Consider the following 13258-nt stretch of genomic DNA (forward strand, 5'->3'; position numbering starts at 1 on the left):
CGGCTTCCACAAAGTGTGCGTCCGTAATTTGTGGTCAAAAAAGGGGCGGAGGTGGCTGGACTATGCGTGGGGAGTCTGTTGGGAGATAAATTTAATCATGGTCACGACTGACGAATTTACTGCTTTGACTAACCTGCCAACTCGTCTCTTCAGTCGTTGATTGCATTACCGTCAGTCAGTCAGCTACCCAGACGTCCATCCACCCCACCCGCAACTTTGGGAGAACCGCATAATTACTGAGTAAAACTCATGCCCATACGTGATTTCTCAAAATTCGACCCTCCTGCTCAGATGAGTTAGTCGTAATTTTGCGAAGCTGCCCCCATACAAGGGTCTCTTGTGTCATTTTGACGAGGAACTGATTTTTTTCTCCCTTTCTTTCTTTTTAAATTTTTTTCTAAAAACGCTAGCTGCCCGTAAAGACCTCTTTTTTAAGTAGTTCAGTTATCTAATGAAGAAAAGTCCAATATAAGTTTAGTCCTTTTGTGATTTCATTCAAAGATTGCAAAATTGACTCAAAAACAATTCAATTTCCTAAAAGCATTTGACTGCGCAGTTCCTTTGCTGATTATTGCATGTGATCAAGTTTAAGTCAGGAAAATCCTCCTTCAAGAATACCCGTAGGTTTTAAAGTAAAAATGTACATTTGCGAATAAAAACGAGGCAATGTTGAAAAGTCGTTACCTTCTTTCGTCGGGAGGAGCTACGGATTTCCACGTGTTTTTTTTTTTTTTTTTTTTTTTTTTTTAAATGAAAATTGACAATCTTACGCCGAACTGGGGATTTGCAGAGTTAAATTTTCCGCTCAAAGACTCCAAGGTGCCATTTTCTCAAGAATTTATCTGAGAGGCTTGGAGGACAAGTGCAAGATGAGTGCAGCTTTTTGAAAAAACTATGAGATATTTATGATTAGAACTGAAACTAGTCTTAAAATATATCCTGTGAAAAATTCACCTCTAAAATCCAAGTTTTAAGCATCAAAAAGTTGAGTTCGAACTTTCGCAAGTTTCCAGGATGAGGCTACAGGTGATTTTGAAACTTTAAACACGTATTTCTTGAAGCAGCAAAAACTGCACTTATACACTGAAAAAAAAATCTCGGTGTATTTACCAAGAAAAGGGTAAAATTACCAAGAATTCAGGGTTCTATTTGATCCCAGTTTTTTCTTGGTAAAATTACCATTTATGGAATTGGTTATTTTACTGAGAAATTTCGGTAAAATTATTGAACTTTCTCAGTAATTTTACTGGACCTTGGTAAAAACGCCAATATTTTTTATCGACTGTGGTAGTATTACCGAGATAAAATGGCAAAGTTACCGGGAATTGATTACCAATAAAAGTGGTTTTCTTACCTGGAAAAAACAGTAAAAATACAGGTTTTTAGGTAAGCTTACCAGTCCGTCTTGGTGAAATTACCAATAATTGGTAAAAAAAGTGAGATGGTAAAGGTACCAACGGACCTTGGTAAAAAGGCCGAGAATTTTTTTTCAGTGTACCACTTGTCTTCCAAGCCACTCATTTTTTAACCAAGCACACTTTTTCTGAGTCTCCATGCGTGATACCTTTGGAGTGAGGCTCGTCAAGACCTCCATTTAGTCTTTAATGCCTGTATCCGAGGCGCAATAACCTATAGACGGGAAAACGGAATAGAGGAGGAAGCAGGAACTAAGCCGCGAATAAATGGTCGCATTTCATTTCAATGACAGTGCAATACTGGACGGCCCCGACTCAGCTCCGCGGCAGCGCGTATCGCGCGAGACTGTCCCAAAAGACCGGCAATAAATTACGCGCCAACACATGTGTTGAGCTTTTTCGGCACCGAGATGAGTTATGTCTTTTGTTCGGCTTTTCCGCTTTCTAGCCCGGTGTTGGTGTCGGGGTGTCCGTGTGCCCTATTACTCGACGCCTCGCCGTGTTATTAATGCCCCCCCCCCTCCACCCGGCCACGGTCGTGTCTTGGTGGTGGAATTTTTCAGCCTCCGCGCCACCGTTTACTTCCCGCCAATTCGTGTGGCCACAAATCATCCAGCCAATTGCGACGCCGGAAGTTAATTAATCCAGGAAACTTGGGGTAGTTTTTCTACAAATGGTCCGAAATTAACGGAAACACAATTTTGGGGAAGATGAGTTGGGCGTGATTTTGAATTTACCTAGTCGTGCGTTGTCTTTTTTCAAATATTCAAAGTTGGTTCAAACTTTTTTAAACGTGAAAACAGCCATTAAAAGTCAGCTTTAGCATTAAATCTGATGGAGGAATACAACTTTAAACTTCAAAAGGACCGCGTTAAGCAGAAACGAAGCAAGTCACAGCAGATATTGCCAAATTTAACCGGGCAATTTAATTTTATACGAGAGAACGTTTGTGCGGAATCCTTTGAAAATTTTGAAGAATTTGATTCGTGCAATGCAGAAAATTCACTGAAATTTGCAAAAAAATTCGCACGGCCGTTTTTATGTAAAACATTAAATTGCCCGATTAAATTTGGCAATAGCTGAAGTGGCTTGGTTCCGTTCTGCTTAACGCGGTCCAAATATCATTTGGGCACCAGGGTTCTGTTAATGCAACTTTTTAAAGAATCAAGTTAAGTAGAAGTTTTACTTATTCTTTGTCCGTTCCGTTTGATAATCCTCATGGAAATATCACCCCTACAGTAACTTGATTGTTGAACCGTTATCGAGTCATTCTCGGATGACCTTAATCGAGAAATAGCATCGCAAAGATAGGAACTTATGTACGGTCAGTCGATGATGATTTCCAACAATGACCCGCAATTCAACTAGACGACCTGATGGACTGACAAGTAATTATCCAACAATAGAGATCACCCAAAATTACAAAAGCGCGTAGCTTTCACGCGTATTTGATGAGGGGGTGTAACGGGCGCGGGAATGAGGGCTGATTTAAGATAGTGACACTCAATACGATTGACGTCGAGGCAAATATTGGGACACTTTCAGGGGATGGAAGGGTGGATGAGTATTAAAACTGTATCACTTACAACGCACCCTGCGAAATAAGTGAGCGTGTTGCGTGTTTAACAATCTATCAGAGTTTCATTCGGATTATTTCCAGAGATGTGAACATCTTGGCTATGCTTCCTGAATACGGCAAAGGAAATTCGCGGATAAGCAACGGGCACCCCGCATTATTTTTGAGATTATCATTGTATCCATTAATTGTGCCGCCTAGCTTATCATAATCGAACTAAAGATTCCAAAAAAGTGACTCTTATATAAGTCCTCTTCACGGAATAATGGTGGCTCCTTTTGCGTGTCCTACAAACATTACATCATTAAAACTCTCCATGTATGGATTTTTTAAATTTCATTTTTATGTAGATTGTATTGTCAGCCCTGTTACCTAAAGTTTTTAGTGATTACTGTGCGCTGAAAAGAAGTTTTTCGCTTTTCTTTTTTAGTATTAAAAATTGAATTTTGTAATATATTTTTTTTATATACAGGGTGAGCGAAAAGTCCCGACCCCCCCTCTAACTTTTGAACGAAGTGAGTAGGGGAAATGAAATTTGGAATGTTCCTATCTCAAAGGAGACCATTCTTTAGGGGGGGTCAAAATTTTGGTCCCCTCAGGGGGGGACGGGGGCCCCCCAACTTTTTTTTTTCAAATGGAACCCTATCTTGTGATACCTCATTCGAAGGCATAAAAAATAAGAATTTTGGGCAAACGCAGATCAATATTTATTTTTTGACTGAGTTATGATAGGTAAAGGTCAATTTGACTATTTTCAAAAAACTCATAAAACTCGGTTCACATTATCGTAAAGAAAAAATAATCGGGAAATAATTTACCAAATTGTGTCCGCTTTTACAGTAAAAATTGCAAAAAATCACGTGGATTTAATTTTTAAGGGGGGTCGGGACCCAAATACGTCAATCAAAGGACTTCAATTTTCCCGGCAATAAGCCAATTTCCTGGATTGCCTCCAATAATCTCAGTAAGGTCAAATCAGTTTCAACATTACGATGGCAAGTCCCCAAATTTCGGGAAAAAGTTAAAAAAAAAAAATTTAGGTAATTAAATTTGACGTTTTTTAATATCATTTTTTTTTAACTTTTCCCGAAATTTGGGGAACTTGCCAACGTAATGTTGAATGATTTTGACTTACTGAGATATGTGGCGGCAAATCCAGGGGGAATTGGCTTATTTCGGGGGGAAAATTGATAAGACCTTTGATTGAACGTATCTTGGGTGTCGAGCCCCCCCTTAAAATTTAATCCACAGTGATTTTTGCAATTGTTACTTTTTAAAAGCGGGAACAATTTGGTTAAATTTTCCCGTTTTTCTTTTTTTCTTTCGATCATTTAGAACGAGTTATGATTTTTTGTAAATAGGTCAAATTTGACTTTGACCTATCATAACTCAGTCAAAAATTAAGATATTGTTCTGCTGTTTGCGCCAAAATCTTAGTTTTTTGATGCTCTTTCGAATGAGGTATCACAAGATAGGGGTTGGCCATTTGAAAAAAAAAACGTTGGGGGGCCCCGTCCCCCTGAGGGGGGGACCAACATTTTGACCCCCAAAGATGGTCTCTTTGAGATAGGAACATTCCCAAAGTTTCATTTTCCCTAGCTCAATTCGTTCAAAAGTTAGAGGGGGGGTCGGGGACTTTCGCTCACCTGTATGCCATCTTCTAAGGGCCTTCTTTCTTTCTTTCTTTTTCCAGATAATCCTGGTCGATCGAGATCTACAGCCGGTCTGGCGATGGACCTTTTCGAACAACACCAGGGAACTCACATATTACAGGTATAACTTACTTTTCAAAGTTGTGTATGTTTCAATCATTAATTTCAATGAATTTGAATTTTTTTTTTGTTGAATCTCAAAACTTATCTCGATTGCAATTTGTGTCTCTATATACTGAAAATTAAAGTGCCTAATATTAGAGAGGGGTATTTTATTAGCATGCCTTTCGTAGTCATCAATATTGAGTCCACGAAAAGGACCTCTGAAAGTACAGATATTTTTACACTTTCTTATTAACTAGCCCCTCTTAAAACTTTCTTATCTTAATTGCAAATGATAGCAAGAAACAGATTTCCTAACACATACACGCTCGTATTTTCACACCACTGGCAATAAATGCAATTTGCACGGCATAGCTCGAATATTTCCCTCATGCATACTGCCGTCAGTTCGCCTTCAACTTCCAATGTAGGCAAAACGAGCTCTCTCGTGGTCGAATAGTGGTATCAGTGCAACAGAGACGATTGCTGAGCAAATATTGAAGACGGACAATGGTTGAAAACAGGGTCACGCAGACAGGCATTTTTACTCTCCAGACGATAAATACAATAAGTCAATATAGCTCAGATGTTTCACTCGTGTCATAGTATTGGCCACTTTTTATGTCGCGAATAACAGTATATCCATTCGGCAGCCCACTCAAGAACTTCTTTTAGCTGCATCTGTCACAATCTTCAAAAACCATGCTTTTGTCCAAACTAGAGACAAAACTGTGGTTCATATGGAGCACCGAAGTTTCCAGTTTAAGTGAATGAATTTTTCGGCCATAAAAACAGAACTTCAAGCAACCTAAATCCGCGGCAAAGGCTACGAGTCAGTGTTGTTAAAAAATTGTGTTACTTGATCTGAAACTCAACTTCTAAGACCAAATATGTGGCTAACCTGCGAATCGATTGTTGACTCATTATCGAAAGGGCTTTATCGATGAAGTTCTATCTTTGCAATGCTATTTAGACGTATTTCTATCAAACGGGATTATGTGCATTATAACGTGAGCCTTGTTATGCATATATTCTCATGGGTCTCAGGACTCATGGCTTAATGCACATAGTTCCGTTTGGCAAAAACACGTCCATTTATAGATCATTATTGACACTTATATCTATTTATCCATTTAGGGATTCTATGATCATTCATGAATCGAGACGCACCTATAATACTTCGGTGCTCCATACGAACCGAAGTTTCCTCTCTGCGTTTGAGCCACCGTCCAAAACCTTCCCTTTCCACAATGCACCATTAGATGAACGGAATCGCTGGGAGAAAGGGGAGAAAACGACCTGGCTGAGGGAAGATGAGCAGGAGGATTAGATTGGTTCGATTCGAGCCTAGGTGAAGCAGAAGATGGGTGGTGCGCCTGGTCCGGGGAGAAATAATAGTCATAATAATTGGGAGCCATAGAATAAATAAACAGAATTTTATTAGGAGGGTCCGCGTCTGCGAAGGGATAAAAGTAGCTAATCAAAGGAGGACCGAGGGCGGAATAGAGAGAAAATTAGCCCTTTTCTTAAATGGTCAAGAACTGCGAAGACGCACCGAATGATGCATTTAAGTAGCGCTCGTCGATGCCTCGATACTTCGATACATTCCCCTTGAATCAATACGGATATCGATCCATCGAACGAGGTTGACGACGGTAAAGCACAAGCTTGGTTACCGGATTCGCGTCACGAATCGGAAAGCAAGCTACGGCCCGCGTTTGCCAGATGGCGCCACGTGCTCGTTGGTTTCGTGCGGCAGATAAGCGCATTTTGGAAACCCTGCGACAAATTGAGCGCCGAGATCGCGCGCCGTTCTTCCGTGCGAAGAAAAAACGCCATAAGGACGTCCAGACGTTGCCTAATTTCTCCTAGTAAAACTCAAATTATTCGGTTTTTCCGCAAATTTTCCTCTGAGTTTTTTTTTTTTTTGAAAAATTGCGTTCATATTTTAATGTATTTTGTTGGAAAAGTTAAAAGGAAATTGTTCATAATTTTTATCACAAATAATTTTTTATTGGGAGTAGTTTGGCAACCCTGGAATGTTCGCACGACGTTTTTTTCCTAGGCTTCGCATTGATCCCCGGTTAAGAGCCTACGGTTCACGGTTCTCGGAAAATCCTGAATTAAATATTTCATCGATCTCCGGCATTTATCACTTACTCAGACCTTTATGTTCTCCTATTTTATCCGCCTCCAGATTTCCAACCGGTCATTCGGTCTTTTATGTTCTCCCTACGTCATTATCCTTCGAGCCTTTCATTTTCCTCACTTTTCAAAGTCTGTCGGGCAAAACGTTCCAGAGATGTGATGAGCTTTGATATGGCTACGTTATGGCATATGGCAAAGTTTCGGAGAGTGTTTTTCAGAACCTCTATTCAGACTTCATTTTGCAATTTGGAACTAAAATTTCTGGTTCGTTCGTGAAAGCTCGTATGTGCATAAGGAAACTAACGGTGCAAACGTTGTTCTTATTCCGGAGCCAAAAAGTGTAGTTCCTTAAGGCAAAATGTAGTCTAATTGATCTCGGGAGAACAGTAAATCCTATCGTCAGTTTTCTAATTGACTTTAATTTAAATCCGTCGTCGATTCTTTTGATTTTGGTAAACTTCTGCGGAATTGTAATTATGTAGTCCTACCCTGACAAAAATGACCGTTGACATGAGTGAAACGTGGTAACAATTTAACGCCAACAAGGTGTCATCATGTTACCAATGTGGCACTTCATTGTTATTGAAATCAAAATGTTGCCACAATGAGAGTAACACTGTGACTACTCCTCTACTAGAGCAGTTTAAAAACTATACTAAGTCTGTTGAGTTATAGTCAAAGAAATGATGATGACTTTAATGACTGAATCCTACGGAAAGGATGACACGAGCTGTCTATACGCCACCATCTAACGATTCCAATATTTACTGAAATATCTCACTTTGAAAAACATGATGCCTGAGATTATCTGCACTTCACGATTTCCTACGACATTGTCATACCCCTATGTGCATGAGCAACTCTGTACCCACTTGTATCGCTAAACTTTGGAAAAAAACTAATCCATTTTTTTTCTCCTCTGTTTCAGTCTTTAGATGGTTTCGCTTTTGCTCTGGCAGCAGACGGAAGATTTTTGTACATTTCAGAAACAGTTTCTATTTATTTGGGCCTTTCACAGGTAAATATTCGACATCAATTTTCGTACTTTTTTCAATACGGCTTCAACTCTCAATGTAAAACCCGTATATCAAGTCTAAGAGCTTTTTATGAGCTTGGGGGTTGATTTAAAGCAAAATCAGTCGTATCGTTGAAATTTCACGTTCCCCGGAATAATGGTTAAATCAAAAATCCCTGACTCTAGGTGGAACACCACTACGGCTTCAGCACTCAATGTAAGATAAGTATCTCAACTCTAAGTACTTTTTCTGAGCTTGGAAGTTGATTTCAAGTAAGTTTAGTAGTATCGTTAAAATTTCACACAGACCGCAACGATTAAACAGAAAACCCCCGACTCTCGGTAACACTGCACTACGGCATGATAAGTATCTCAACCCCAGGAACTTTTTTTAAGTTTGAGAGTTGATTTCAAGTATAATCCTCCCTGAAATTTTACGTCCACCGCAATCATCAAATGGAAAATCCCTGACTCTTGGTGGAACTCCACTACAGCTTCAGCTCTCAATGTGAGATAAATATCTGAAATCTTAGAGCTTTTTATGAGCTTGAGAGTTGCATTCAGGTAAAATCAGTGAAAATCGTTGAAATCTCACGTAGGCCGCAACGAATAAGTAAAAAATCCCTGACTCTTGGTACCACTTAACCACGGCAAGATAAGTATCTCAACCCCAGGAGCTTTTTTTAGGCTCGGAAGTTGCTTTCAAGGATAATTTTCATTGAAATTTTACGTCCACCGCAATGGTCAAATGGAAAATCCCTGACTCTTGGTACCACTTAACCACGGCAAGATAAGCATCTCAACCCCAGGAGCTTTTTTTAAGCTTGGGAGTTGATTTCAAGTATAATCCTCCCTGAAATTTTACGTCCACCGCAACGGTCAAATGGAAAATCCCTGGCACTCCGCGGAACTCCGCCTCGATTGTTCGACCCTGCGGGTTTTTCCGATGCGGGGATCTCGCCCGAACTTTTGGGGGGGCTCTCTGCCCGGGCGGGGTCCGGGTCCGGGGCGAAGTGCAAGGCTGTCGGCGGCAGGCTTTCCCGGGGGCGGGAGTCATTTAAATTCATTTCGAGTATCATATCAATTTTCAGTAACCGAGCCGAGCCTTGCTTCCAATCTCGCTCGCATCGCATCGCGGCTCGACTTCTGGTCCTGGACTTTTTGCCCCGTCCCGCCCCCGCCGCCCCCCGGCCACCCCCGCGCCGCTTTCTCCGGGAGCGTTTCCAACCCCTGCATGGATCGGTGGAGCAGGAGCGCGGTGGTGGCGGTGGCGGCCCCGGCAGCGGAGCGGGAGCCTCGGTCGGAATTCGCGTCACGTAGCGCGGGAACCGTGCTCGGGGTCTCTAATTCTCTGGCAATCAATAGTGTCTCTCCGAGCTCCCTGTTCCCCGGCCCCGGAGCCCGGCTCCGGCAAAGGCCAAGCCAACATGGCCCCCGAGTCCTCCCGCACACCCCCATCCGACACACTCCACTCGGAGCCTCTGCAGTCGTGCAGTCCTCCAATCAGGGGGAAATCCAAAAAAATCGGATTTTGTTCCACTTCGAGGGAACTTTTTAAAGGAAAGCCTGAACTCAACACGGAGACAAAAAACTCGTGCGTGGGACCCGAAGTTTAGGTCATATGGATCCCTGAAGTTTTTAGATTGAGCATCTGAACATATTAGGTCTAGCTGTCGAGGTTCGAATATCACACATCTGGAACTTCAGTTCTTACGTCTGAAGTACTTCGGTTTTCACATCCAAAAAACTTCGGTTCTCACATCCGAAAAACTTCGGTTCTCACACCTGAAGTACTTCAGATGTAAGAACTAAAGTTTCAGATGTGTGATCCAAACCTCGACAGCTAGACCTAAAGTGTTCAGGTGCTCAATCTGAAAACTTGAGGGATCCATATCGACGGTGCAAGTCGGCAATCACATAACTCGTTTGCGGTGTCTGAAAATCTCCGCAACTATGTTATTTCTTTAAAGGAGAACAAATGGACATGATTCCTTGAAGTTTTTGCAGAATTTTCCTCGCACATAGAAGAAAAATCACGGAAGTTTTAAAGAATTACCGTTGAGTAGTTTTCCGTTTAAAAAATAAAGTATGACAGGAAGTCTGCGACGTCGCAAACCGAGTTATGTGATTGCCGACTTTCACCGTCGATATGACCTAAACTTCGGGTCCCACACGCACGAGTTTTTTTTCGCCGTGAAGTGTCGAGAAGCTGTGACCACTGACAGTTACCCATAAGGTCGAATTCGTGGTCGTTCCTTGAACAGCTGCTTTCCAAGGATAGACAAAATACAATTTTTTTCAGTATCGGTCAATTTTTCCGGAGCTGAATCAATGCGGACTATCTTTAAAGCTACTATGATTTCGCAACAGCACGAGACGAAGACCTTGGATTTTAACACCATTTCCCTCAAAAATCTTCAGCTTTTTTCAGATGCTTTTTAGTAATTGGAGAGTCTAGGGTTGTATTCATAGTTGTTCCTCATGCAAACAGATTATTTCCGTAGGAGTTCCCCCGGTGAATATCATAAAATGCACAATTTTTGCGAGCTTTAAGTAAAATTCAAAAGTCTTTAGTGGAAATGGATCCTTGCCCTTGCGAGGATCCGTTTCCACTGCAATCCCTGATGGTGCAATGCTTTATTGCACCATTTCGTCGCCCTCCTGACAAACGTACGTAACTACACTTCGCAATAAACACTGTTGCCCATATAACTTAACGCTTTTCCGGGTTCGTCTGTAAGTGTAGTTGGGCCATTGTGTCAGCTAAGCGACGAATTTACAACTAATATAAAATACAAAAACAAAATTGATTGCAAGTTTGCAAATTTTAAAGGTCCGTATTTTTGTCTTAAATTATGTCTTAATCATAGAATTTCTTCTTGTGTATTTTGCACATTTTGCAGTGATAATCTGCGTAAACGATGAATTTAGTTATCCTCCTTTTCTGGTATACTGAACTTGCAAACTTACTGTATACCACAAGGAATATTGTGATTCGCATGATCTAATTCTTGTTCTTGTTTTCCAGGTTGAAATGACCGGCAGTAGCGTTTTCGACTACGTGCATCATGGCGACCACAGTGAAATGGCCGAACACTTAGGACTAGGTCTATCTCAGGGACAGTCCCCGGGCAGTGCACATAGTGAAGATAATAGTGGTACCTCGACCACCGGTACCGCGAATCCTGATGGTAAGCGTTCCGTACCAGTTCGTTAGAAAAATAACCTACACAACTCACCTCTTAATATGCTGATTTTACTGTAGTGCGAGATAAAGTAAATTATCGATTTTAAGCACACGGTATATTAATGGTTAAAGTGCGAAACCATTTTTCTTTGCGACGTTGTAGACTTCCCGTTATACTTTAATTTTTCTCCGAAAAACCAGTCAATATAATTCCTTTAAAACTTCCTTGATTTTTCTTTTCTGTAAGCAGAATACTCAGCAAAAATGTCGAGCTCTGAAGTTGGTTGTTTGCTCTTTAAAATCTCTTGAACATCAAATAAGAGCGGAAATTTTAATAGACCTCAATAAAGATACGTGGTTTCGCACTTTAGCAATCGATATTCCCAAAATTTCAGTAAAATCTCATTTAGTATAACTTGTGTGCCGAGAGAATCACTGTTTTTTGTCCAGGAAGCGACCCATTACACCATGTAAAATTTTAGTTGTGCGGGAAAAAATGTCTAGTTTTGATACGCATTAGCAGAAATAAATGCAATTAGCGAGCGATCATATTTCCATCACATTCTTATTGATTCCACAATAGTTTGAAGGTGTATTTCTCAACAAAGTCATATTCACTTCCATTAAAACCCAGACAAGACATATTGATGGTATATCTGTAAGTCTCTTTCATTGCTAAAAAAAAGAAGAAAAAAATCTCCTCTTCGAATTTTTCCGGAGTCAATAATCCTCGTCTTTTCTTCGATCTGTAATTGGGAATGGTTCGATCGACTGCCTCGATTGATTCGACGAGTCCGAGCCGGAAACGCGGTTGACCAGTTCCAACCGCGGTTGCCGCCTCGACACCGCAATTCCTCGTTCGGCTCACAAAACAGCGTAACTATACACTTGGAGATGAGCCCGGGGAAGCATTGAGTTATATGGATGACATGGTTCATCGCGAAACGTAGTTACATCTTTAAGTCAGGAGAGCGAGAAACTCCCCGTTCGATTATGCTCGGGAGCTGAGATAGATCATCATATGGATTGCATTTTGCAAAAAGGAACCACCAGCATTGCAATGATGCTAAGATTGTGCAACTTCATCTTTTGCAATAAAATTGCGGAAATCGTGAAAAACTATGAAATTTAGATGGCAATTTTTGTCTTAAATTTACAGTTTTCAGCGAGTAAAATAGAAACTATTAATGGATAATCGGGTTTTTCCTCCAAGACAAAAGAAGTTGCACAATCTTAGCAACATTGCAATGCTAGTGGTTTCTTTTTGCAAAATGCAATCCATATGAGCATTAGGACGTTGCAAAATTGACGCTGATGGTGAAGTCATTTTTCAGCAAAAATTGTGAACGTTTCTCGTTGAATTTTTCTCAACATTTAATTCGCAATAAAATCTAGTGTATCTGAAAAATTTTCTGGAAAAATATTCAAAACATTCTACAGAAATAAATATCTTATCGGAGGAAAGGTTAAATTTCAATGATTGATGGTCTAACTACCAAATCACGTATCTCGGTTTGTGCCGTTGCAGATGTCCTGTCACACTTCATTTTTAATGGAGAACTGCAAAATGTACATTCTTCAAAACTTCCGTAGTTTTTTTTCCCTGCGCCAGGCAAATTCTAAAAGAACTTAAAAGAATGCTGTTGATTCGTTCTCCTCTAAAAAAATTAAATAGGAGCGGAGATTTTTAAACTCCACAAACGATATAGAATAGAATTTAGAATAGAATAGAATAGAATAGTATTTTATTTTACCCAAAATAACGGGTTTATAAAAAGAGTCCACAAACGATATACGTGGTTCGATAGTTTTGCCGTCGATGCGAGGCATTTGGATGACAGCATTAAGAAGGATTTTTTGGTTTTTCTTTGGAGTCAGTTTAAAGAACGACTAAAGGTGAAATTTTCTCCGTGTTACTATTTCCATTAATTCTACTATCTTATTATGTTACAGTGTCCAGTCAAATGTCCTTGAATACCTCGTCTATATATAAAGGTTTAGAGCGTTCTTTTTGCGTTCGAATGAAATCAACGCTAACGAAACGCGGTTGCCATTTCAAATCCTCCGGATATCGGGTAAGTAGTTCATTTTTATACATAATATAAAAAAAAAAATAAAAATGAAATGAAAGACGTCATTAAGAATTTTAAGGACATGCATTGA

The 13258-nt window shown here is 40.3% G+C and overlaps 1 protein-coding gene across 1 annotated transcript in view; it reads left to right on the plus strand.

The window, feature by feature from the left end:
• The window catches only part of trh (PAS domain-containing protein trachealess), a 272726-nt gene that overhangs the window by 243870 nt on the left and 15598 nt on the right, over window positions 1-13258 (plus strand). Inside the window, 4 exon segments of the mRNA XM_019044254.2 lie at window positions 4685-4764; window positions 7822-7911; window positions 10937-11099; window positions 13049-13170. Coding sequence (XP_018899799.2) covers window positions 4685-4764; window positions 7822-7911; window positions 10937-11099; window positions 13049-13170 — 455 coding nt within the window.

Source organism: Bemisia tabaci, chromosome 5, assembly GCF_918797505.1.
Source record: "Bemisia tabaci chromosome 5, PGI_BMITA_v3".
NCBI lineage: Eukaryota > Metazoa > Arthropoda > Insecta > Hemiptera > Aleyrodidae > Bemisia > Bemisia tabaci.